Source organism: Botryllus schlosseri, chromosome 12, assembly GCF_051294905.1.
Source record: "Botryllus schlosseri isolate E-star chromosome 12, Bs_hap1, whole genome shotgun sequence".
NCBI lineage: Eukaryota > Metazoa > Chordata > Ascidiacea > Stolidobranchia > Styelidae > Botryllus > Botryllus schlosseri.
Genome location: NC_137247.1, coordinates 13,863,021 through 13,886,410, shown reverse-complemented (window position 1 = coordinate 13,886,410; position 23,390 = coordinate 13,863,021). Strand labels below are relative to the sequence as shown.

The 23,390-nt window shown below is 40.3% G+C and overlaps 2 protein-coding genes across 3 annotated transcripts; one reads left to right on the top strand and one right to left on the bottom strand.

Annotated features, from left to right (window-relative positions):
• Positions 1–3,407: 3,407 nt before the first annotated feature.
• LOC145451615 (dipeptidyl peptidase 9-like) lies at positions 3,408–23,387 on the bottom strand. Of its 2 annotated transcripts, none has more exons than XM_080329822.1 (20): positions 22,982–23,387; positions 21,879–22,085; positions 19,626–19,794; positions 19,426–19,536; positions 18,072–18,182; positions 16,452–16,513; positions 16,292–16,392; positions 14,265–14,448; positions 14,025–14,178; positions 13,890–13,966; positions 13,258–13,343; positions 12,735–12,816; positions 12,549–12,669; positions 7,379–7,527; positions 6,984–7,130; positions 6,819–6,921; positions 5,432–5,481; positions 5,230–5,372; positions 5,054–5,165; positions 3,408–4,395 (listed from the first exon to the last, which is right to left on the bottom strand). In XM_080329822.1, exons 1-20 carry the CDS (start codon positions 23,384–23,386, stop codon positions 4,303–4,305), a joined length of 2,667 nt encoding a protein of 888 aa, XP_080185948.1. In that variant the 5' UTR covers position 23,387; the 3' UTR covers positions 3,408–4,302. The 2 variants fall into 2 exon arrangements, with proteins under 2 accessions (XP_080185948.1, XP_080185949.1); XM_080329823.1 differs by having other exon boundaries at positions 21,921–22,085.
• On the top strand, positions 8,242–11,952 carry LOC145451618 (uncharacterized). The gene is made up of 3 exons (XM_080329825.1): positions 8,242–8,413; positions 9,206–9,392; positions 11,678–11,952. Exons 1-3 carry the CDS (start codon positions 8,340–8,342, stop codon positions 11,912–11,914), a joined length of 498 nt encoding a protein of 165 aa, XP_080185951.1. The 5' UTR covers positions 8,242–8,339; the 3' UTR covers positions 11,915–11,952.
• Positions 23,388–23,390: the final 3 nt, after the last annotated feature.

Genomic DNA, 23,390 nt, shown 5'->3' with positions numbered 1-23,390 from the left:
CCGATATTACGCCATTAAGAAGTTAAACATCAGTAGACTACATCTCAATCGCACGGATTTGGTTTTAATGATGCAGTAAAAATATGAAGTCAAGATTGACCCCGTACGTCTTCTCGAATTTTTACATCAGAAAACGATATCAATCTTATTAATTGGTTGAATATGAATAAGCATCATTCGCAGACTACGTATTTCGATCGCTCGTGATGTTTTGTGATTGCGGGCCAAGCTCACAGCAGAGAGTCACCAAATATTCACTAACGAAAAGCTGGATATTTCGAGCAAACTTTTGTAACAAAACAAGTAAAACTTTTGAGATTGTCAAGGTGCATGCTCGTTCAGTGTTGATTTTTAATGCTGCCAGCGCCATACATAGAGTGGCCCGCAGTTGAAATGCAATAAATTTGAACCAAAGATGTTATAATGAAGTGAAAATTGTAATATAAGAAAAACGTTCACAGTGCAAAACCTACCAAGGTTCCATTGTGAGCGTGAACCTCTAAATTTCCGAGGTTCACACACAGAACGCGAAAGTGAACCTCACGTTCACACCATCCCTATTATCTATAGCCGCAAGGCGGCGTTTAGCGTGTGGCGGGTTTAACTATAGAGATTGTAGGATGCAGATTCACGACATTAAACGCAAAGTCCTTCACGCATGTATCCAAGATCAGCCTACACTTATACGACCATATTAAGACATCGACTTTGTATGACATTCCTTTATAACTATTCAACCTCCTATATGCCGACCCAGTCCATCAACAAATATGCGTTATTATCAACAACTTCTCCAACTTTCCCCATCTGAATTCCACAAGGGATTGATAGTCGTGCTCGTAACATTGGGTTGTTGACTGCGCAAAGCGGAGCGTGAACGATCTACAGGGAGTTGAAAATTATTGCGCGCAGTGTAAATAGTGCAGTTTAATTATTATAAGTATTTCTGTGTGAATATGCACTAATACTATTACAATGTCAAATATTAAAAGTAATACCTGCAATAATACCATAAATATCCATTTTAACATAATAGGTACTGCAAAATCACGCCAACAAAATATGTCGCGGATGAATATCAATTGGGCATTTAAATCAGTCGTCACTCCATCCTACAATCTCTATAGTTTAACCCAGTCTCACCGACGTATTATTTGGTCCGGAGTGTATAGGAGTTTTGAATAAACGTTACAAGGGTGTAGCAGGACAAAAAGGTTGAAGAGCACTGTCATAAACAACAACAACCAACAGCATTGCAAAAAAAAATTATAATGGAAACCCTCTCAAATATGTTAACGTTTATACCAGTAAGCAGTAACGATATACTTTTGTCAACATCATCTTCTGCCTTATTATCGTGACCCGTCTTCACTATGATTTGGCATGAAAACCATGAAATACTGCTACCGGTCGCCCACGAGAACCAAATAAGTTGCCCGCGATCGCAAATATTGAAATGAGAGATTTGAAAGTCGAAGCGGAGATGGATTTCATATGAACGCCAGTTGAACATTGGTCAGTCGAGATTAAGTACTATACGAACGCAGTTTCCGATTGGGGAGTGACTCGTCTTCGCCCAGATGCCCACGCGGTAGCCCGTTGCATTAAACTGCGGGTCACCAACACGCAGCGCGCGACCTGATTTTGTAATTTCGGAAGAACGGTTAGTAAAGTATTTTGAAATGCTGAAATTGATTTCAGTTGAACTTGAAACATATTGTTGTTGTTGTTCGAAATATTAAGCCATTCTCACATGCCTGATACTATTATTATTGTTAATGATAAGGGGAGTGACGCTTTTTGTCCGTTAGGCCAAAATGTGGCAAGAACCGATGTACAAGTAGGCCTAGGCTATGTAGCCTACCACGCCATAGTGTCCTATATAAGACAGACCACATGATAGAACGAACTCTGCAACATGGGATTACATTTCGGGGGTGATCAGTAGATTTTCGAGTGCTGCAGCGATTTTAAGCTCGCGCGCCCTGTACTGCGATGAAAATCATATTGATGGCAGTGCAGCACAAAATGCTTTATTACTGTTTCACGTTCTGTGCAATGGTCGAATGGATCAGTGTCGCTACGTCCAATTTTGTATAAATGCGCTTTCAGTCTCCCAATATCACAATTCGTCACTAGCTGATACACGGCTTCGGCGATGGTAATATCAATGCGCGATGATTTTCGACTTCAATTTAGTAGTGTCCTTCGTAATTTGATCCGCACAGTACAGATGCGAACAGCAGAGGAAATTGATGCGCCCCTTGAAGAAACAGCAATTTGTAATCGTGTTCTCCTCATCACGAAGGAAATTTGCTCCTCGTAGCCCTATGTTTGGGTGAATCCAATATCTTTCACCTATACTGACAATCATGATGGGATGTAAAGAAATAACAGCATCCATGCAGCATGCATGCACGAAGGGGACCAATAACAATTGGCCCACCCAAAGATGCAGCACAGCATTAATAACTTCCCTACATTTTTGCAGACACCCTCTCCATCAACTCTACTGGTGAATTTGATCGCATGAGCTGACAAAGGATAAATATTTTATGGTAATATGTAAAACTATAATACTGGTATTAAGGACGAAATTCACTCCAGAATATTAAAAAAATTTGCGGCTATTCAACGAATACCTGTGCTAACTGCTTATTCATAACATAAATACTCACGATTTTGGTTCGCATAGAAAGCCGATATCAGTAAATAGAGTTGACCGGCAATAGACATGGACACTTGGACAGTTTAACGTGGGTATTTGGCCTCTAGTTAGTTCATTACGACTATGCACAAGAATGCGGCCGTAGTCAACATAAGTATTCGAAATGCGACCGTGAATAGCAAAAAGTTTGACCACATCTGCTTTAGTTGCAGAAGAGTTGAGTTGTTAGGCATCGTGCGCAGCTCATAGTTCAAAATAGAATGAAAGTGATGATCATGATTTTTTGTTGTAGGCTATTTGTTTCTTCAATAAAATATTATTTCTTTTGCATTAACTATGCCCGTCGTCCATGTTAGAGAGAACAGCGTTGTACTGACGGAGAGTTACCAAAATGTGGCTGGTAAACTATGAATTTCCTATTTTATCTCGGCATTGGGGTCATGCGGCCAGTAAGAATTTTGAAGTGATCCGCGACCCCTGCATTGAACCGTACCAAAATGTAGCTCTTGATTTCAAAAAGGTTGGTGACTGATCTAGGTCTATCGGAAAACCGTGTTCCATGACGTCGGCCTACGCCTGGAAATTCGGCACTCCATCACGTCTGAGTTCAATACTCTTTTTAACTAATAACAACCAAATCGAGCTGTAAATCCTATTCTGATCGAAATCTGACTACCACCAGTCACACCGACGACGGGGAAAGCTGACCGCGAATAACTTATCAACAGGAGATTGCAGGTTTGCGTGTGAGGTTATAATTCTTTAGGAACGAAAATTATCTAAAATTGTAGATCCCCGCGATGACAGTGATCGATAGAAGTCACTCGAAATTTCCTAATAGCATGGCATGCAACTATAAAATCTTATGCGCGCATCACGGACATAGTCAAACGCGTCATTACCCTGGACCAGACGAATACAGGATTCTGCTCGTCGGAGACACGAACTCGGGCGAAATAACATTGATAATGAAAATCCAGTACCGCAATGGTTCGTCTCCAACAGTAAATCAGATAAAAAGTCTTTACCTAATCGATCCGAACGAAAACTGAACCTGACGATCGAAAACGTACACAACGGGTACGAAGCGATGAGTTAACACGCCCGTGAGGCTAACACACACACACACACACACACACATAGACACGAAAAAAGCATATATTATAAGGGCGGACCAAGACAGGAAAATGCATCCAAATGGTCATTGCCAAGCGTTGTGTCAACTAACGCCAATGTCACTGAACATGTCAAGTCGCTGTGGATATTTGCGACGCCACTTCATTATTTAAATAACTTCGCCTTAAAAATGTTCGTCTTGACCACGTATATGGTTCCTCCTTATTTAAGCCAGGGCATACGAGGAAAAAGGCATGTTGAGACTAGAGGTAATAAAGTAGTTGGTTGACTTGCTATAAAAGCGATCACACCTTGTCTGCGACGCCCGTCAATTTACTGTCACAAATGCACGAAAATATACTATACTGGAGTAACTTAACTTATTATAATAATAATAGGAGCGGAGTTGTATCGCGTATAAAAACTTTTCGAAGGATGGCACTACCAGGATGAAAGGTAAAGTATAGCTTCGAAAGGGTAACGTGTCTACCTAAAGTTGGACAAGGGAATTTTGCGGATTACAAATACTGCTGTAGGTACATCAATACAATTGTTTCGTAGTGTTCGTTGCCTTCCGCACTGCGAAGTCCGTGCCTTTCCGCGGGGTACACCTAAAAACACAGCAATATCAGTAAAACACGCACAGTATGTTTCTTCAAAGGGTTTAATCACGATTTATCATGATTTATTAAGGGGCACTGCGTTCGAAATCGGATGTGGTCGCGAGTCAATCTTGACAGTGTGAAAACATTTTGGCAGCAGCAATTTTTTCTCAGGAAGCCACCGTTTTCGAGCTGCAGATAAAAGTTTTCACGAAAAGTGCCATTCCAGTAATCGATCTCTGTGATATCGAGGTGATGCGTCATCACATATCAGCCTTCTGGCATACATTTGTTCACTTTTGTCCGTTCTCAAGGCATAATTTCAGATAGTCGGCAATCGATATTATGAAGCAACTGTCCCTTACATCGCGGCTATGTTACAGTAAGTATGCTTACGGTAGCCTACTACGGACGACAACTGAATAAGGGTTGATACTGGTACCGGTAACAAGCTTCGTACAAAAATATATAAGGCTGAACATTGTCCGTTGAGCTCCAGTACTGTACGGTAAACCGTACAGCAACTAAACTGCTGCATTATAGTAAGACAGAGTTCCTTCACAACATCGGTTGACGATTTAATATTCATCCTCTGCTTTGAGATCATCACTCATCAGTCTATTCGAGGGCAATGTATTCAGGCGTCTGACAATGCGAAATTCCTTACCTGTAAGTGATAAGGCTTGCAGAATCGAATAAGCGCATTAACGAGATGAGCGGAATGAACAAAATGGACGTTTTCGTCGATAACTCCGTGAAACAGGAACAATCGATTCGGACTGAAAACAAGGAAAAAGAGGGATCGAAAATCATCCCCTCATAAAATGTCCCGTCGTTTCATACTTCAAAGGAAACTTCATAGCGAGTTTCAAAATTGAACTTTTTTCGTAGCCTTCCGGGTTGCTTTCCGGCGTGCCCATGTAACGTTCCGTGTATCCGGTGTCGTACAACTCCCAGCTTGTAACGGGAGCCCCGCATATCGCCACCTACGAAACAGCCATCTACGTTCAGTCTCGGAAAAAGGCGACAAAATAAGAAATCTCACTTTGAATACATCCGGCCTTTCCGCCAGACTCATCAGCGAAAGATAGCCTCCTGTAATATAAAAAAGGACTGCAAATTCGCAGCACGGCAGAATATACAGCACAGCACCAGTCCGTGCGCTCACGTAACGAAACCAGGGATTCAAAAGGCGAATATTAACCAGAGGTTGTCGGTAACTAAGTATAGTTAACTTTTTTATAACCCGGAAAACCGTTTTATTCGGCTAAACTGCTGAGGAACAGAACGAAAGTAAAAATTGCACGTAAAAAACTCGAACAATTCTCCGCTCGCAATTCATATCGCTACATTATGGCAGAATAAACGGTACTTCATTGTTTTAACATAAGATAAGTGACTATAGTGAAACAATGACAATCCATGTAGTCGGCCTAACAATCCACAACAAACTCATACACGGCCTTGCCAGTTTCATAGTCGATTTTAATTTGGTACAATTGCGTGCATCTTGTAGAAAAGATTGGTGCAGGTAAGTTCAGAAGAAAAAGTGAAATTACTCACTAAGGTAAACGAAGTATAACGCAAAGACACTTCCTTGACAGTTCGGCATTTGATTGAGTTGGTGGGGATATCAAAAATGACCATTTGAACCTTGTGTGCACGTGTTATACAGTAATAGGGTATGTGTTGAATGATTTGGTATCTAAAATGATGAACAATACTACTAACCTGAAGCTAGGCCCTATAACTAATGTGCGTTTTATGCGATCTGTCCCAATTAATGCAGCATAGCACAGCTGAAATAAATTTATTACATAGCAGCACCCTATTTTGAATGCGTTGTTAGCGTTTATGCAGGACCAGGAAGAAAACAAGGTTGTTTCTTCGCTCAATTTGGTCAAAAGTGGACGGAACCAAACTATCCGAATTAAGCAGAGTAGAATGTACTTGTACCTTTTCAGAGCATTCAATTATATGCGCTACTAGCTCAGTGGAGTTTACCTACTTACTCTTCGGATTTTGTGATGGAAGAAATAGTTTTGGTGTATGTTTCCATCATTTTCCGAGTAAAATTGTCATAACGGCCGGGTTAAAAAGCGCCTATACGAAAGTGGGTCAATATATTTTCGAAAATAGCACAACTAGCAGTGTCATAGGTGATTTTGCGCTAGCCATGAAGATGCACTCTGTAATTCCGAAACTAGGCATCTTCGATCGACTACTAAAAGTATTGAAACTCTTGAGCTAAATCTAATTTTTCATCAGGCCTTCATTTTCAACTTACACTTGAAGTAAATTCAACTCGTGCCTTGGAAATCGCTACTTCAATCTGTAACCGAGTTGAAGTTAACAGTGATTTTGATCACAACTTACAACAACATCATGCTAGAATGCAATTTCAGTTGGCTATACATAACCTTAGTCCTTACCATACGACCACCCGTGTATCGCGACCCGCTGTAGATCGATGCAGTCAAATAACTCCGCAGCCCTATGAAGACCCTCCACTTGGTCGCCAACTTCAACTTGACCCTGCGACACAAAAGCCGAATACTTTATCACACGACTCGGGAAATGGAAGCGCGCGAGCTTACCAGGCGATTTTTCACAGCGCCTTCAAACCGCAAGCCCCTGTTAGCGGACCCTCGCCCGTCGATAGTGAGCACTGCGTATCCGAGCAGGGTGTACGTGAATATCCTTCCGTATCTTAGACCCTTGAAGGCGTTTGTTACCATTTGAACCTGTATTGATAATGAAAAAAAATCTTGTCTTTCCACCATGATGTAATCACAGTTACAGGCATGGCTTCAAACCATCGTAAATTGTAAGATTTTCATTTCGAAAGGTGATGTGTAACAGCCTATAAATAAGTCCAGTGTCCTTATTTAAAAGATTAGTTATTGTTTTTGACTTGTGTTCACACTTTGTCTTATTATATATGGGTAATTGCCATCCAAATACATTTCTCACAGTCTGCCTCAAATCTCACCCGGGGCCCGCCGTAAACGTAGACAACAGTCGGGTACTTCTTGCCAGTTTCGGCTCCGTGGGGCTTATAAAGCATCCCGTGCATGTCAAATCCGCTAAAGTTGCTCCGGTACGAAAACAGTTCGGGCGTTGAATACTCGGGGTGAAGTGCTGAAACGGAATACCTTGCCTCGTTAATGCTGGCAAGCAAGGTTTCATTATGAAGGATATGTGATAGTCAAACGCAGGAAATATCGTAGATACTCCACGACTGGCAAGAATCTTGTTAAAAATATAGCTGGCAAGTTTAAATCTAAGAAAACGATGTAGATAAGACACGACTGGCAGAGCCTCTTAAAATACGGTAGATATGCCATAACTGGCGGGAACCTTGCACAAAATATAGCTTCCATCACAATATCCGTTGTAATTATACATTTAATATAAATCTAGGACTTTTCGAGTGCCTCTTACGAAGTATTATCGTCACATGACAGGGATTTAAACAGATTTAAAAGTGAACCAACCCGGCAAAATGTACAATTAAAATCTCTGTGGTGTGGCGATAACTCCTAACAAGAGGCACCAGAAAAGATAATATTACTGTGCTGGATGTTGGGATGACAGCAATTTTCAAGCACGGCAAATCAGCTTTCTCAAATTATAGCTGACTACGAATATTACCAAGCACACCAAGCAACCACTGATCTCATAATAATAGAGAATTTTTCCCCATTAAACAACTATCAAATATCGGAAATGCACATGGAGGCTACGAATATGATTAAAAGACACAACTCCAAACAGGGCAATGAATGTTGTTGCACAATCGAAACCAGGGAAGCAAATGACGTGTGAAGGTGTCTGTGTCCGTGGATTGATGAATGGAGAGTGATGTCACCTCACATCCTATTGAATAACGTTGCAAAACACGAAAAGTCCAGTATCAACCATATTCAGTGCAGCAGAAAGTAAAGTGTGCCATGACTTATTTTTATTATATCATAATCGTTGCGGCTACGACAATTGTAGCGCAAGAGCATAATTGCACAGACAGGTGGGTAGAATTGCATGTTTGATGTAAGTGAGCGTTGCAACATAAATTGAAGGGTTTGTTCGAGCACTGTGTGGGATTGGAAGACGGTCGACTAGAACTCATGTAAAACTTAGCAAGCATATTAGTACAAGTTTTGTTAGGGAGTGAAAGACTTCGAGTCTGTCCTGGATCGAGGTTTGCCGGGCACCTTTGTACTACTGGGTCAGGTCAAGTAGAAAGTCGTTGTGGGATATGTTTGCACTACTTTGTGATTGAAATTGTCATGGCAAACGGTCGAAAAAGTGCCTGTGTCACAGGAAAGAAAAGGACTTAGTTTATTTTTGTCCTTGATGTTTTTGCGGCGTATACCCCGACTCACGATAGACATACACACGATCTGTGCATATGCATACCATGAGTCGGTGACTGAAGTAACTGAAGATGTAGCTCTAACTAACGATGTTTTAAAAAATTGCACAGCATGTGTGGTGTTATCAGTCATTTCCATCATCAATCATCAGGTGCCACCTGTGATCATCTGCCAAGGGTATGTGTGTGACTCATCGATCAAATCAAATTTCCCAAACTACTACATACTTTTGACAAGTCATTAAAATTGCTAATTATACTTAAGTAACAATGCAGACTAATTTGACCCAGTCCGATTGAAAGATAGGACAATCGATATCAACATAATGTGTTTTTGCATTGATTTCTACACACCCCGAACAGTTTCCCACAAACATGGAATTCCCTAGCGATTGTAAGTAGCCAACGATCCCAGATAACGCATTTTCCGATTCCACCGATCAGGGCAAGCGAGAGGAATTCGAGTTGGCATCGGCATGTTATCAACGACGCTTTGGATGAATCCAACGTGACGCGGCAAGATCAACAAGACGCCCACGACAATCTCAAAAAGTTCATAGAGGAGAACGTCGTTTACGACACTTGCGTGGGACAGGACGATGTCGATGACTTGATCGACGTCAAATTCAAAGTGAGCATGTAACGGTGTTCAAGGAAGCTACAGGGAGTCACAGTACTGTGAGAAGCATTCTTGTTGGTGTATCGAATGGCAGGGAATGTCCTTAACATAGGAATCGCGAATCCATTTTAAACACTTTTTATTGCATAGCCTACCTAGCCCAACAGGCTATTAAACACAATGCCCACAATGTGATGCCCATCATAACTGACTCCGTCAGTATATACCCTTTTCACTTTAGTCACCAATTATGACAAGCCGAAAGTAAGTCATTCACAGTTACATAGTGCTCAATGAACATAACACAAATATCTGTGGTCGCGCTGCTACATAACCGACTCAAATCCTACTGGTCTTACAAATCTCTTGGTCCATTCTATCGAGCTAATGTTCACTTTTTAAGTATGTTAGATGCGGTAAAAATTATTTCTTCAATCTTCCACTTAATTTCGTGTGGTAAGTTGGTTTAGTCGTTAAAAAACCTTTATGCCTCGACTCAAAATGGTTTCTATGCAAACCCGAATGTTGATATAATAATGAACAAATTCGACGGGGCCAAAGCCAAATCATGAGTAAAATAAAGAGTAGGATTATGGCAACGTCTGTCGTAATGACACACAGCTTATAGTCATTGTTTTAGTGGTAATTAATAGTATTCAATCGACCAATTATAGTATTTTTGCCAATTCCATTGTTTGCAAATAAAGTTCTTGCTAGAATTAGAGTCACTAATATTATATATATATAATATATATGTGTGTGATAATGAATAATTTCAAGCAATGAAAAATGTATTGATTTGGAGGTGCTATTTTCGCATCATTTACCTAATATGGCCCCTCCCGCGACCCGAATTGAGTTTGAGACGCCTGATCTACAATAAAGCTGATATCGGGAATCATTGTTTATATAATGCAGTGGTCGGGAACCTTTTTTGTCTGAAGAGCCATGTTAGCCCTTTATTTTCCATTTTAACTGTCAAAGAGCCATACATTTCAATCAAATGCTACGTCACAATTTAAAATTCGTGACGTCATGGTAGTACTAATTCGAACTCACTACATGGAATTCGTCCTGGGCGCCATATTTCCTAGCTGTGAAAACTCATAGGCTACTAATCATCCTGTGATAGCGCAATTCATCGCAAATAGCTCAGAATTTATTGTAACTGATAATGATATAATATAACTATAGCACTGATTCGGAAAATCTAAATATTGATTGAACAATGTACTTAATTCGTTGGTAGCATTAACGTTGCACTACACACCTACGCCGGTACTAGAAAGCTACTTATCAATTTGGACGTTGAAAGTGAAGCGTTGTTTGTAATTTGGATTTGTAATCGGAATGTCACTTCCAAGGCAGTTCATTTTTCAGCGTGGATCAGGAAGACAATGTGCGACTGTGCGTGTATTTGAAAACTAGATTGTCAACCAACGTATGGTGCGATCGCTGGCGCTACAGCATCTTAAATTTGAGGATTTTGTAAAGGGGTCCGAACCCTTAACCTGGATATCCCCACTGCCTTGACCTCTCAAATACATGTTGATGCTGCCACGAGAATAATTATCCAGTCCATCAAGAAAGCTTACTAACAATGTTGCTGCAATATCGATAAAATTAAGTACAAATTTAAAAATATGTCAAAGAGCCATATCTTATGCCCAAAAGAGCCATATATAGCTCCCGAGCCATAGGTTCCCGACCACTGATATAATGGGAAGGTTTATCTAGCCATACATAATATAGGCTTGACATATGTTGATGCTGCCACGAGAATAATTATCCAGTCCATCAAGAAAGCTTACTAACAATGTTGCTGCAATATCGATAAAATTAAGTACAAATTTAAAAATATGTCAAAGAGCCATATCTTATGCCCAAAAGAGCCATATATGGCTCCCGAGCCATAGGTTCCCGACCACTGATATAATGGGAAGGTTTATCTAGCCTACATAATATAGCAATGCATAATGTGGTTGGCCCAACATCATCAGTTGCCCAATCGGGGTCTTACCACCACCAAATGTAAGCCGAGGTGGAGACTACTTGCAAAAAAAATGCCTCAGCAGCATACCGTAGGACTTAAAAAAGAGTCAATGCATTACCAAGACTGACATTTGGTATCAATACCTGTTGACCATGGGCTCCAAAAATGTTCATGGCGGCGACAATCTCATTGATAGCAATACTTGAACGTGAAGACCGAACATATATCTAGTGGGCCTCAATAAACTTTGCATCAAAATCACAGGTTTTAACGCATTCTCACATTGAGCACCTACTTATTGCAGGATATTAAAGCCAAGCAAAATCACATCATCGTTATTTTAATCATCACGTCAGTAACGACCGGGCTTCTATCTCTAGCGGTTATATACTTAAACCGCAAGATATCAAGCCTGCGACTGGAACGTCTAAACAATAATGCGGCGGAACCAGAAGTCGGAGAGAACTCATTCCAGATAGATCAGCTGCAACCTCCGGAAATGACAGGTTCTAGAGTTGACCTCGTGACAAACTCGTGTTGAATTTGATATCGCGTCAATGAAAGCATAGTTAATGTCGAGATTTCTGAGTTGTATGTATAGAAACAGTTGAATACAGTAGGCAATAGAGATATACAGGATCGAGATTTTGGATTCAAACGTGATATGATTTGGGATTTCGGGAGAACGTCAAGCAGAGCATTTTGATAGGCTGAAATTGATTGCAGCTAGTCGCCTATGTCCAACATAACTATTCGTCACTAGCAACAGCATTCCAACGAGGGAAAATCGGCCGATATGGGCACATTGCCTTGACGTGCAATAGCCAAGACCTCACAACACAGCTTACGGCCTTCCCACAAGATTTAGCTTTAGGAAGAGACAGTCTTTCAGCTAGTGATGTGTGTCTCGCTAGCCCCGATATCGATTCCTTGGTTGCTGAAAAGCGTTGTCAGCTCATGGTTCAAAATATAATGAAGCCAACGGCCAACAGCCAACGGCCTCCATGACATTTGAAAAGTGGCCCGCGGCCTGTTTTGAATTGGCGACTGCTGGTGTGAAGCATGTTCTTGCTATATCAATTACAACTACTACCACCACCAGCACCGTGACAAAAAGATACACACCACAGTTTGTAATAAGGAATCCCGCAACACTTAACAAACAAACCACTTACCAATGGGCTCTAAAAGATTCACGAACATAACCGGCCTCATTTGCGGCGTCATCAGTTTGTAGACAGAGCCGGAAAACATTTCGTTCACGGAACTCGACAGGGTCACGAACATGGAGCATTGCTGCATATCAGACGAGACACGGATTGAGACGAATTAGGACGATTTAAAATGTTCTCAGCACGAACCTTGTCCATTGTGACGAGATGCGATCTTCCGGGTTGCGTTAGACGTGTTGGGTTGGACGGTTCTTGGGCGTTGGCCATGTAACTGAAAGTAATAACTATAGATTTAGCCGATGATATACATTTGGAAACTAGTCCAGCATTAGCAGCTATTATTTTATCCCTCCGATAACAAAAGTTGACAATACCACTTGAGCACAGAGGCAGAGGGGGTCAAGGTAGCTCTCTCTCTCTCTCTCTTTCTATCTCAAGCAAAAGTAACACCATAAATTTCTATTAATAATAATAAGTAGCAATATCCAAGCAATTTCAAAACTCCTCTAACTGGCAGCAGAAAATTTACGAAAGGTTCAAGAAGCAGGATACTCAAGTAAGCAGTTTGGAAAACTATATTGGACGCATACATTTAGCAATTGATATGACGTGGCAGTCCAGAACGACACAGGGCCTATATCAAACAGTTGTTCTACACACTGACTCTCACGCTTGCGATTATAAGATCAGCAACACGCCTACTTATACTTACAGATGTGATTCTAGAACCGAATCTCTGAGGCCAGTGAAAAAAACTTGGTCAGTCTCCTCTTTCACCCACAGTTGCGGCGAAGATTTCTGTCAAATGAATACCATTGTTAAAGTAATGATCCCGACTTCACAGGAAGGACAAAGAAATGGTTTATATGGTATCAACCTCAGCAACAGAAACATTTACAGAGCGATTGAACTCGGACATCATTTAACGTTTGTTGCCCGTTCATCTTGTAATATTACGTATGTATAACGGAGATATGCATGCAAGCAATGTTCTCTGGGTCGAATTTTGGAAGAATTAACTTTCTGTAAAGTTTCATTTTCTTTCGGTCATGATTATGGCCAAAAAATGAAAACAACTTGATGTTCCGTAAGTTTGAAAAATGGATCTCAAATGGACATAAGCTACTTCAATTCCATAGCGATGAAACCGTCTCAGCATGGCAATTTTGAATAGCGAAGTATTTCTAATGTGGATTAGTCTGGTAGATTTCATCAAAGCTAAGGTGGGCTAAAAGAACTGCACATGCAATGCTGACTTTGTTTACAAATATATTTGAAGAAAAATTGGTTCAATATTCTGAAATACACTCCCAGCACCGGTAATAAACAAATACAAACACTGACTATTTCATGGTGTTCCATGACGTCCCAATCTCCTTCCGTCAGAGTCTGCATCGTGCTCCAACAACGCAAAGGATCGCCTGGCAGTGAAAACATCACATTTCCACACGGTACCAATATAAACCCAGTTAGACTCACTGTAATCTGGGGTCCCATCCGCACGACGTGGATGCTCGTTTAATTTACAATGGATTCGGTAAAGATGGCGGTGTGACGTTCGCTCGCTCGACCAAATAAAAGTAACTTCATTCGAGCCTTCAACATGGTCGTAAAAGTAATATAAATCGGATATCTGAAATGGAATTTTTAGAAATGAATAAAATTGAATCATCGCACCCAGCCCAACCGTATTCATTGGCAATTCTAGTAACAACGTACATTGACCCAGATAGGATTTTTCTCGAGTAAAAGAACTTTAATTCCGTCCGATGTGGTTGAGGCTGCGGGCACTTCGCCCACGCTCATACGCGACCCACTTTCTGAGGTAGTTGCGAAAATATGGAAAGGAATATACACGACGGCAAGCTGCTGCTGGGACCGGTCCAGAAGTTGCGCGCAAAAGCTGTAATGAGAAAAAGGTTTTGGGATCGAATACACGGAAATTGGGACAGTTTGGCTAAATATCTATGGTATCATTGATCCATTAATCTGTTTTCATCAAATACGGGGAATTGCGGCACGGATAGGGGGAATCGGGGCAGAGTTTGACGAAAGATTTATTCATTGATCTGTAAAACTGTTTTCATCGAATATGAGGAAAGTTTGGAAAAATATCTATTCACCGATCTATCAATCAATTATGATCGAATATAGGGCGATTGGGGCAAAAGTTTGGCACAAATGATCTGTCCAGCATTGTCAATCCTTTTTGATCGAATACAGAGAATTTTGGGCGGAGTTTGATGAAAGATCTCCTGTATCCGGTGGCAATCTGATACAGTATTTACAAGTAAAGCATTGCCTACCATTGACCAATTTGACACCCAAATAAAAACCATTGAAGGTACGTATGACAGATTACAATACCAAAAACGCCAAAAATTAGCAACAGGTCCTCGTAATCATGTCATTCCGTATCGTCAACAATATACGACAACATGGTAAAACGTTACTATATTTGGAGGTTTGTGTGTCGTGTGAGCACAAATAGACGCATGTGCGGTATATGCATGGAATGCAAGAACAATTAGATTATTCAATATCGAATTTTTTCCGTCAGAAGTTGGCAACATCAATCCTATCAACTATATGGCAGCTCGTTCACGATAGCTTACTGCATACCTCCATGATTTGTTTATCATTCGCTATCTACATCAGCCATCTGCACTAGACATATGAATAAATATTTCCCTTTCCATCTGCATAGAAGTCTCTCGAAATATGTGAAGCGTGTTATCTATAAATAACCAATTGGAAATGGGTACTACTGGAAAAAAATCCAATTATGGAACTAGCTGTACATGATATACGTAATGAAGCGTTCGCTTGAAATATTCGTAAATCGTAACCAATTTTCTTGATAGGCAAGATTGTCATTGGCTGACGGAGTAAAAACACATACTATTACGTTAATTGCACTTTTCATGTTAGGGATAACTGGCTATTTACTGCATGTTAATATTCATTCGCTAGTTTTGCGGATCAGTTTCTCCTTTGTGGCTAGGCAATCAGCATTAGAAAATTTCAACACACATTCAGCTGTGGGCTGTGGCGATACATTTATGACCAACTCTCATTGAAGGCAAAAGTCGCTTATTGCGGGGATTGAAACATCACAATGACATAAGTTGCAAAGAATGCATGTCGGTAGACTATGCGAATAAACAGTGTCGAATAAACAGTGTACGAAACAGAAAGAGTATGGGTCGATGTCGGCCTAACAGACAAAATTTCCGAATAATATGGAAACAAGACAGAATTCAATTTACTGCACACACACACTCGCGACGATAATCCGAGAATGATTGTATGATATAATAAGCATATGTGACGGTGTAAAATACTGAAACTTCTAGATTATAGGAAGAAAAAGCGGGGAATACCGTTATAAAAAAAAACTTGTTTACCGAGCATGATTCATCTCGAAAAGTCAAAAAGTCAACTCTCAGAGTTCAACTTACAGTATGTTATGGTATCTAGATTTAAGTGCTATAATACATAAAAAACAGCTTCAAGGACATTAATTTATGACCTTTTATACGATAATAATTGATGTATTGGGCTCGTCACGCAGGCGAAGTGACTCAATATAGCAGTGCTTTTGAACAAGGCGTACCATAATTTTTCAAGAGTGTAACACTCCCATGAGGTCAACAGGCTGACAACTCGGTCTCACAACAACTGGCGTATTCTGATAATTGGCATGAGCGTCCTGTATACAAACCAGTCCCGACATTTCAACTTACCCTTCACCCGAAGACAGCCAGTCAACACGAACGATATATTCCATCCAAGGAAATAACGATTCTAGTTTTCGAGGCAGAGTCTTGATCACGGAATTTGTGATCTGAACAAAACAGCGCTTGATTCAATAAGAGCTTTCCGATATAATTAAAAAAATCTTACCAAACCGTCGTCAGATATCTCAAACTCGACCAGTTTCAGCTGAGTTTTGGCGTTGGCGGTGCCTGAAATAGGAGAAAGGCATTAGAACGAAATCACGGCCAAGCTAACGTGTTTATGACAGTTAAACTACATGGCATTTCGTTTGGCATTTGGTGTTCTTGAAATTGATTACCGTCCGTCAGCGCTACTTTCGAGTGGCGTTTCGATATGATTTCGAATTTCAAAAATTCTGTGATTCCTCGCATTAGGAACACAATTATCAAATTATTGCTTGGTCCCTATCCCTAGTTTTGCTAGTCCCAGTCTCAGCTTTCGCAAAAAGAATAAATTCGTAATGGCATCGACGGGTTGTCCCAACTAGCTCACCTGTTGCTCTTACACAGGCTATAATTAAAGTTTCCAAAGAAGTCGAGCCATCACAAAGATTGGGTTTCTTCACTCAGTGATGCTCGTAGCTGCGCAAGTGCACACGGTGACACGACCCACTACCTGGTACATTAGCAATAGATAGCAGATATTGAGGCCAGAGACCAGAACACGACATATAGGCTACTGACTTTTAATAACATCTGAACATATCTATTTACAGGATCCTATATAAAAGCAACAAAGAATGTGGTTCTCGGGGAAAATTAACAGTACCACCATGCATCGTGATTTGCTTGATACTGAACACCACAATGGGTCTAAACCTTCATCATGGTGCACAGCTCAAATTCCGAATGTTTCTATGGAGATAAAAGTGAAAACCATGTTAAAATGGGAGATGTCTCGGGTCACTATGGATCTTTCTTATGCATGCAAATAGTTTGGTTATTCAATTCTATCCGACTATGTTGCGGCCGTATGCAAAGTCATTTATTCGCCTTCGGCGTACATTCCATTTCCTATCGTTACATTGTTGTGGAGCAAATATACTGCTGCATTGACGTAATTCAAGCCCAGATTCTATTCATGAAGGCACCATATTACGACACTCAAGTCGCAGCGGTAGAAGAATTGCCAGTTTTGTTATCTGCTCTACTTGAATTCTATTACATGCCCATATCGAATTATGTGATATGCAAATCGGTAAATTAACCAACACCTACTCCTAGTTAGATGGGATAGCCGTCACTGAACGATGCCTTCTATGCGTACTGTACTTCACCACAGTACCAGTCAGGATTACACGACAGGCTACTGTAAATGTGCAAATGATTGTGAATCATCATTATAATGGTGAAAGGGAGTCAACTGTCTACCACTGGGACTGAACATAAATACAGTATGCAAAATAGCGTCTATTGTAATCATCAAACTTCAGTTTCCGGGAGGTATTCAAAGGAGCAAGCAGTAGTCAAATTGACATCACCATCAAATTTTTCAAAAGTGTTGTGTTGGTGTTCATTGTAGGCATTGGGTTGGGAGCTATATGATAAAGTTAACAATACCTAGTTATTAGTACCTGCCGTTCAGAATCGCCAGAGTCAAAAGCACTGTTAATTCTATATATAAACGGGTTATGGATTGATCTATATATATCACATCAAATTCATGTTACATTATCTTGCAGGCAATTGCTTATCCAATGACTATAATGTCAGCCATGGCGACAGTAAAACACCAATTTCAACTTACCGGCTCTTGGATATCGATAAGAGTCGATGGCCGATTCTGACATGGGTGACATGACATGAAGTATTTGAACATCAGATTCGTCCACTTCTTCAAAGAGTATTCGATGCAAATCTAGAATTTTATCACAAGGTTCAAGTACACGTAGGCCTACATTCCGGTTACAATATCATTTCATGTTTGTGCATAGAAAATAGGATTAATGAGGAGCTATCATTTGTCTTTGTCCAACTGATCAATATGCCCACAAAAATTGCAATCGAAAGCTGGCCAAAGCGTACGTTGACATTACTACTACTAGGGCATAGAAAACGAATGATTCGCAAAGTAGCCCAGCAAGAAACTAGTCTGAACTAAGTACCGGTAATGAGTTTTTCAGATATTTTCTGTCAGAAAGCCACAGCTAATTCAAATTTTAGAACTACTTCAGCAACTCTCATAAGGCGTCTGGCAGATGTAGCGATGCTGTCTATTAAGACGAAGTGATCTATACGTAACGTAAACTCCATTATATTTGACAAATTTCAAATTCGTTGATTTCGTAAAGTGAGAGTAGCAAAAAGACAAATCCATTTCAGTAAAGATTACAAATGTACTTCAGTGCCAGTACTTGGATGATGAAAAAGCACTTCATTACTAGTTGAGATAAAAACAAAAATAAAGGAATACGTGACCAATTGATCCATACTGCCTCAAAAACTGACGTAAGCATAGAAGAAAAACAAAATAGTCATCAAAACATGTATGGAAACTGTGGTATCGCATTGCATTGAGTTAATGCGTCTCTGAACAATCCGCAACGGTCCGTAAGTAAATCGAATCTATTGGTTGCCAACCTTTTACAGCACTCTGTTTTACTGATCTGTAACATCGAGTGGTGCATGCGCGGATCCATACTGAATATCAGGAAGGCGTTATAAAGTCAAAACAACACAAAGCAAACAGGAGAATCAAGATCCCACAGTAAAGGAATTGGCGAGCTACTTTACATGTTGGCAGTACTTGGCTGTTGACAAGATCAGCACGTAGATCACAGGCCATTTCAATCAAAAGCTTCACACACTACATATGCGCAAACAGGCAGAAGAAATGTCTTAGAATTCGAATACAGTGCGAGGAGTAGCATGAAGAAAAAAACTGCATGTTCTATTTATATTACGCAGATGTGACCATTGCACAAAAGAACTATCGGTTAGCTACCACCTAGACGTTCTCAAGCAGTAGAATAAACCTAAATACATTTGAGTACAGCAAGTAGTAATCAGCCACTAGGGTAGAATTTTTCACGACTTCTCCGCACTTGACCCAAAAAAACACAACCAAGCGAAGAACACAATATGCCCAGCATCAAACTTACGGCCACGAGTATTAGGCTGCCACCAGTAACCTGTATAACGGTCAAATTCCTCTTGAATTACGTAAGACGTAACACCAGACGAGATAGGCTCTTTTTCGATATCCTTGTTACCTGCGATAAAACACACGCACTCGAAATACTTTCAAACTGGCCGTGCCAGAAGATGATTAGCATTGAACTAAAAACAACGCGAAACGTACCCGTATTTGCAAAGGTCAACCTTCGTTCGTCCCCAGAAACGATATGTTTCACCCAGATGTCGTTATTCATGGTGTAAGCGACTAAGTCACAATTTGACGGTGACATCTTTGGGTCCATCTTGGCGCCTTCGTGCTCAAACGATATGACGTTGGATAATGACGCGATTACCTAAATAGGAAACGTAAAATCTCAATATTTGAAGAGCTTCTTGGAGGTACAGAACTTCAATATACAATTAAATAGTATATTCATATTGAAATGAACCCGAATATTTTCGGCTGACACTCGTCAGGGGTAATCGTCAGCAACTAGTAGAGAATTGGAAAGAACATTGTATATCAACAATCGTATCACAAAATATGACGTCACCAGCATGAAATTTCGAATGAGAGAGCGTAGTACATTGAACATTCTCTCATTCGAAATTTCATGCTGGTGACGTCATATTTTGTGATACGATTGTTGATATACAATGTTCTTTCCAATTCTCTACTAGTTGCTGACGATTACCCCTGACGAGTGTCAGCCGAAAATATTCGGGTTCATTTCAATATGAATATACTATTTAAAATCTCAATAATAAAGCAAAATCAATGAATACAAGGCCACACGAGTTGATTTCATGATTCATGACGAATGTGAAGCTGTTGAATTGCAGAGGAATGCATATTGAAGAGAAACAAAACAGGTATCTAAATCAAACAGTCTCTACAATACAATGTTGCAAAAGTCATTAGGATACAGGAAACTATATAAAGCGTCAATGTCGTGACAAGTGACAACAGTAGATTGCTGAAATACCTATAACTAGAGTAAATGTTACCGTACGTGGATATCTCAGAGATGAGGATTCAACTATTATTTCAATTAGAGAGTAAGGGTGATTTTGCTCAATAGGTCATACTTTGTGCATCAAAATGAAAATTGACAAAAAAGAGTTTGCCCCCGTACTCCAGAATTCGCGTTTGTGAACACAAAATATTTCAATGCCATCATAACATGTGCAAGTCAGAACTTGGCAATTTACCACCAAGCTTTTCGACCATGTTAGTTAACCAGTTTCAATTTCAGTACCATTTCAATCCCTCAACTCTGCAAATTTAAAGTGATTGCCTACGTTTTACGTTTTTACCAAGGCTGTAAGTCGCTTTGGATAGATCCCCTGGACAGACAGCACAGCAGAGATTGTGATTGTGAGAAGTGCAGCACCAGAGATGAGCATTGGATTTGGATCGGATCTGGGTTTACGATTCTATTCAAGCCAATTTGGGTTTGGATATGAAATACTAAGATCTTACGACTTTCGAACAAATTTTGGCCGTTACTTCGAACTTGGATTGGACGCGAGACAAAATTGATTCTGGATTTCAAAATATTCGATCTGCTCAGCGTAGGGTGGGGTGAAAAAAAGAAAAATTTGAATTTCAAGAAGCGCCTTTGATATTTGGTCCTAAATCTAAAATGAACAACTTCTATCATGATTTCGGGTTTGTGCGCCCTCTAGTGGCTGAGCAATTTCACCAAACGAATCGAAAACAGCTAATTTTGCCGTATCTTGATAACCGCTTATGCTACAAAGCCAGTTTTGGGTTTAAAATCCGCGTAAGCAACATGTTTCTATCTCACCTCCATAGAACTTTGTCTTGAAAATGTACAGAAAAAAAGTTACAAGCAAATTGATTGATTGATAAAGAAGGTTCAACCATTCTCTCTACTATCCAAATTATGCTAGGTTGATATAAAAATCAACTGATAAGTCCTTCGAACAAGATTTTGTTGTTGAAGCAGCAATGTAACAAACAGTCACATGTGAATTGGCATTGCAACCTTGGTACAACCAACCAACATTTTAATGGCGGTCTAAAAATCAACAATTTGCTCATAACTTTTTTTCTGTACATTTTCAAGACAAAGTTCTATGGAGGTGAGATAGAAACGTGTTTCTTCCACAGATTTTAAACCCAAAACTGGCTTTCTCGCATGAGCGGTTATCAAGATATGGCAAAATTAGCATTTTCGACTCGTTTGGTGAAATTGATCGGCCACTAGAGGGCGCAAGAACCTGAAATCATGATAGAAGTTATTCATTTTAGATTTGGGACCAAATATCAAGGGCACTTTTTAATATTCAAATTTTTCTTTTTTTCACTCCACACTACTCGGCGCTCATCTCTGAATTCAGCGTACCACAAATGCACGAGTGAACGGTGACCGAGTGGTGGTGGTGACATGCCGAGCCGCACTCGTAATACCGTGGAATACGTCTGGGATCGAATAGAGAAGCGTTGCTCTACCAGTCCCGATTTGTCGACTTCTAAATAGCGGAGGTCCCCTCCGGCCGGGAACAGAATTCGAGAGTGGTCGTCGCTGATCTGATACGAAGAAATTCCATGGATGCCGACGCGCTTCCGTTCGCGCAGCAGCTCCTCTTCGCGCGAATACGACTGGGAATAGGAGCCCTGCGGAGATTGATAAAATGATAATTATTCATCATCCATGTAAATTACAATTGTTATGCAGCCACAAAGAATAAAGGTCAGTTCCGCATCACATCAAAGATTATTTGGTATTTTTTCCACTTTACTTATTTCATTGAACTTTGTGACAATGCTGTGTATTGATCACGGTTTCACAGGTCAACATTGCCACAAACTTACACATAGCTTTTACTACATGTGCCTTATGCTGCGATACGACCGATCAATACTTCGAGGCTTCAACAGCGGAAAATAGTATGGAGACTATAATTCGCGTTGATTAATTAACTCTCGAGAGGTAAGGAACATGTAGTTTCAGTACTCAAAACAAGACGCGACTCATTAAAATTAATACTCGATTCAGATTCAAGTACTTCAAGTAACACAGTAAATTCCTACTCAATTAAAAATATAAGTAGCAATTTTTAAGACTTGCCAAAACTACTCCAAGTGGAAGCAGAAAATGAAGGTATGAAAAGTACTCCAAGTAGTATAGGAAAATAGGTTTAGCTTTCGTACTTTCAGCAGTTAATCGGAGGAGGGAAATTACACTAAAAACAGATGCAATTTTCGACACTATATTCAGTCACTGTGGTAGGGGGGGCTACTCGTCAGGTGCCATGACGATTTCGCTCATAAACGTGATGAAAACATACCCCACAACTACCTTCAGTTCACAACTACCTTCAGGCTACTTATTTAAGCACTTCTCAATTCAGATATTTACATACAGACTAGACGGATGAGTGGATCTGCCAAAATTGATTTGCTTTTTGCAGACGATGAGTCAGAATTATTTGCTAGTAATATCCTAATATCAAAGCTGAACAAAAATAGTCCAATACTAATGCCTCATTTTGAACAATAACATTGCTCACCTGAAACCATGACATAACCGGCTTCCACTGCACGGAGTTATCAATATACTGATGATGCGGCTGATGTGGAACATCCACATGCAGTAGTTCGTTTTCTCTCTTCCCTTTTAGAATCCCCAAAAAGAACACTCTAGTCGAGAAATATTCCGGATTGTCCGTAGAAATTCCTGACTGACCCGGCTGTTGACGGATTGGTACAAACGTGAAACTGTGAGGCATTTTCGTGGCAAAAGTCATATGAAATCGTCTAGACGTGTTGACGGCACAACGAATGTGTTTCCACGCATTTTCGGCGGCAACGTCCTCATTCGTTTGATTGGAATTGTGATTGAATTTCGGTGAGGCGCGGCTATCTTCGGATTGAGGTGCATTCCCAGACGCAAGGTTCTCAAAGCTTTCGTTCATAATT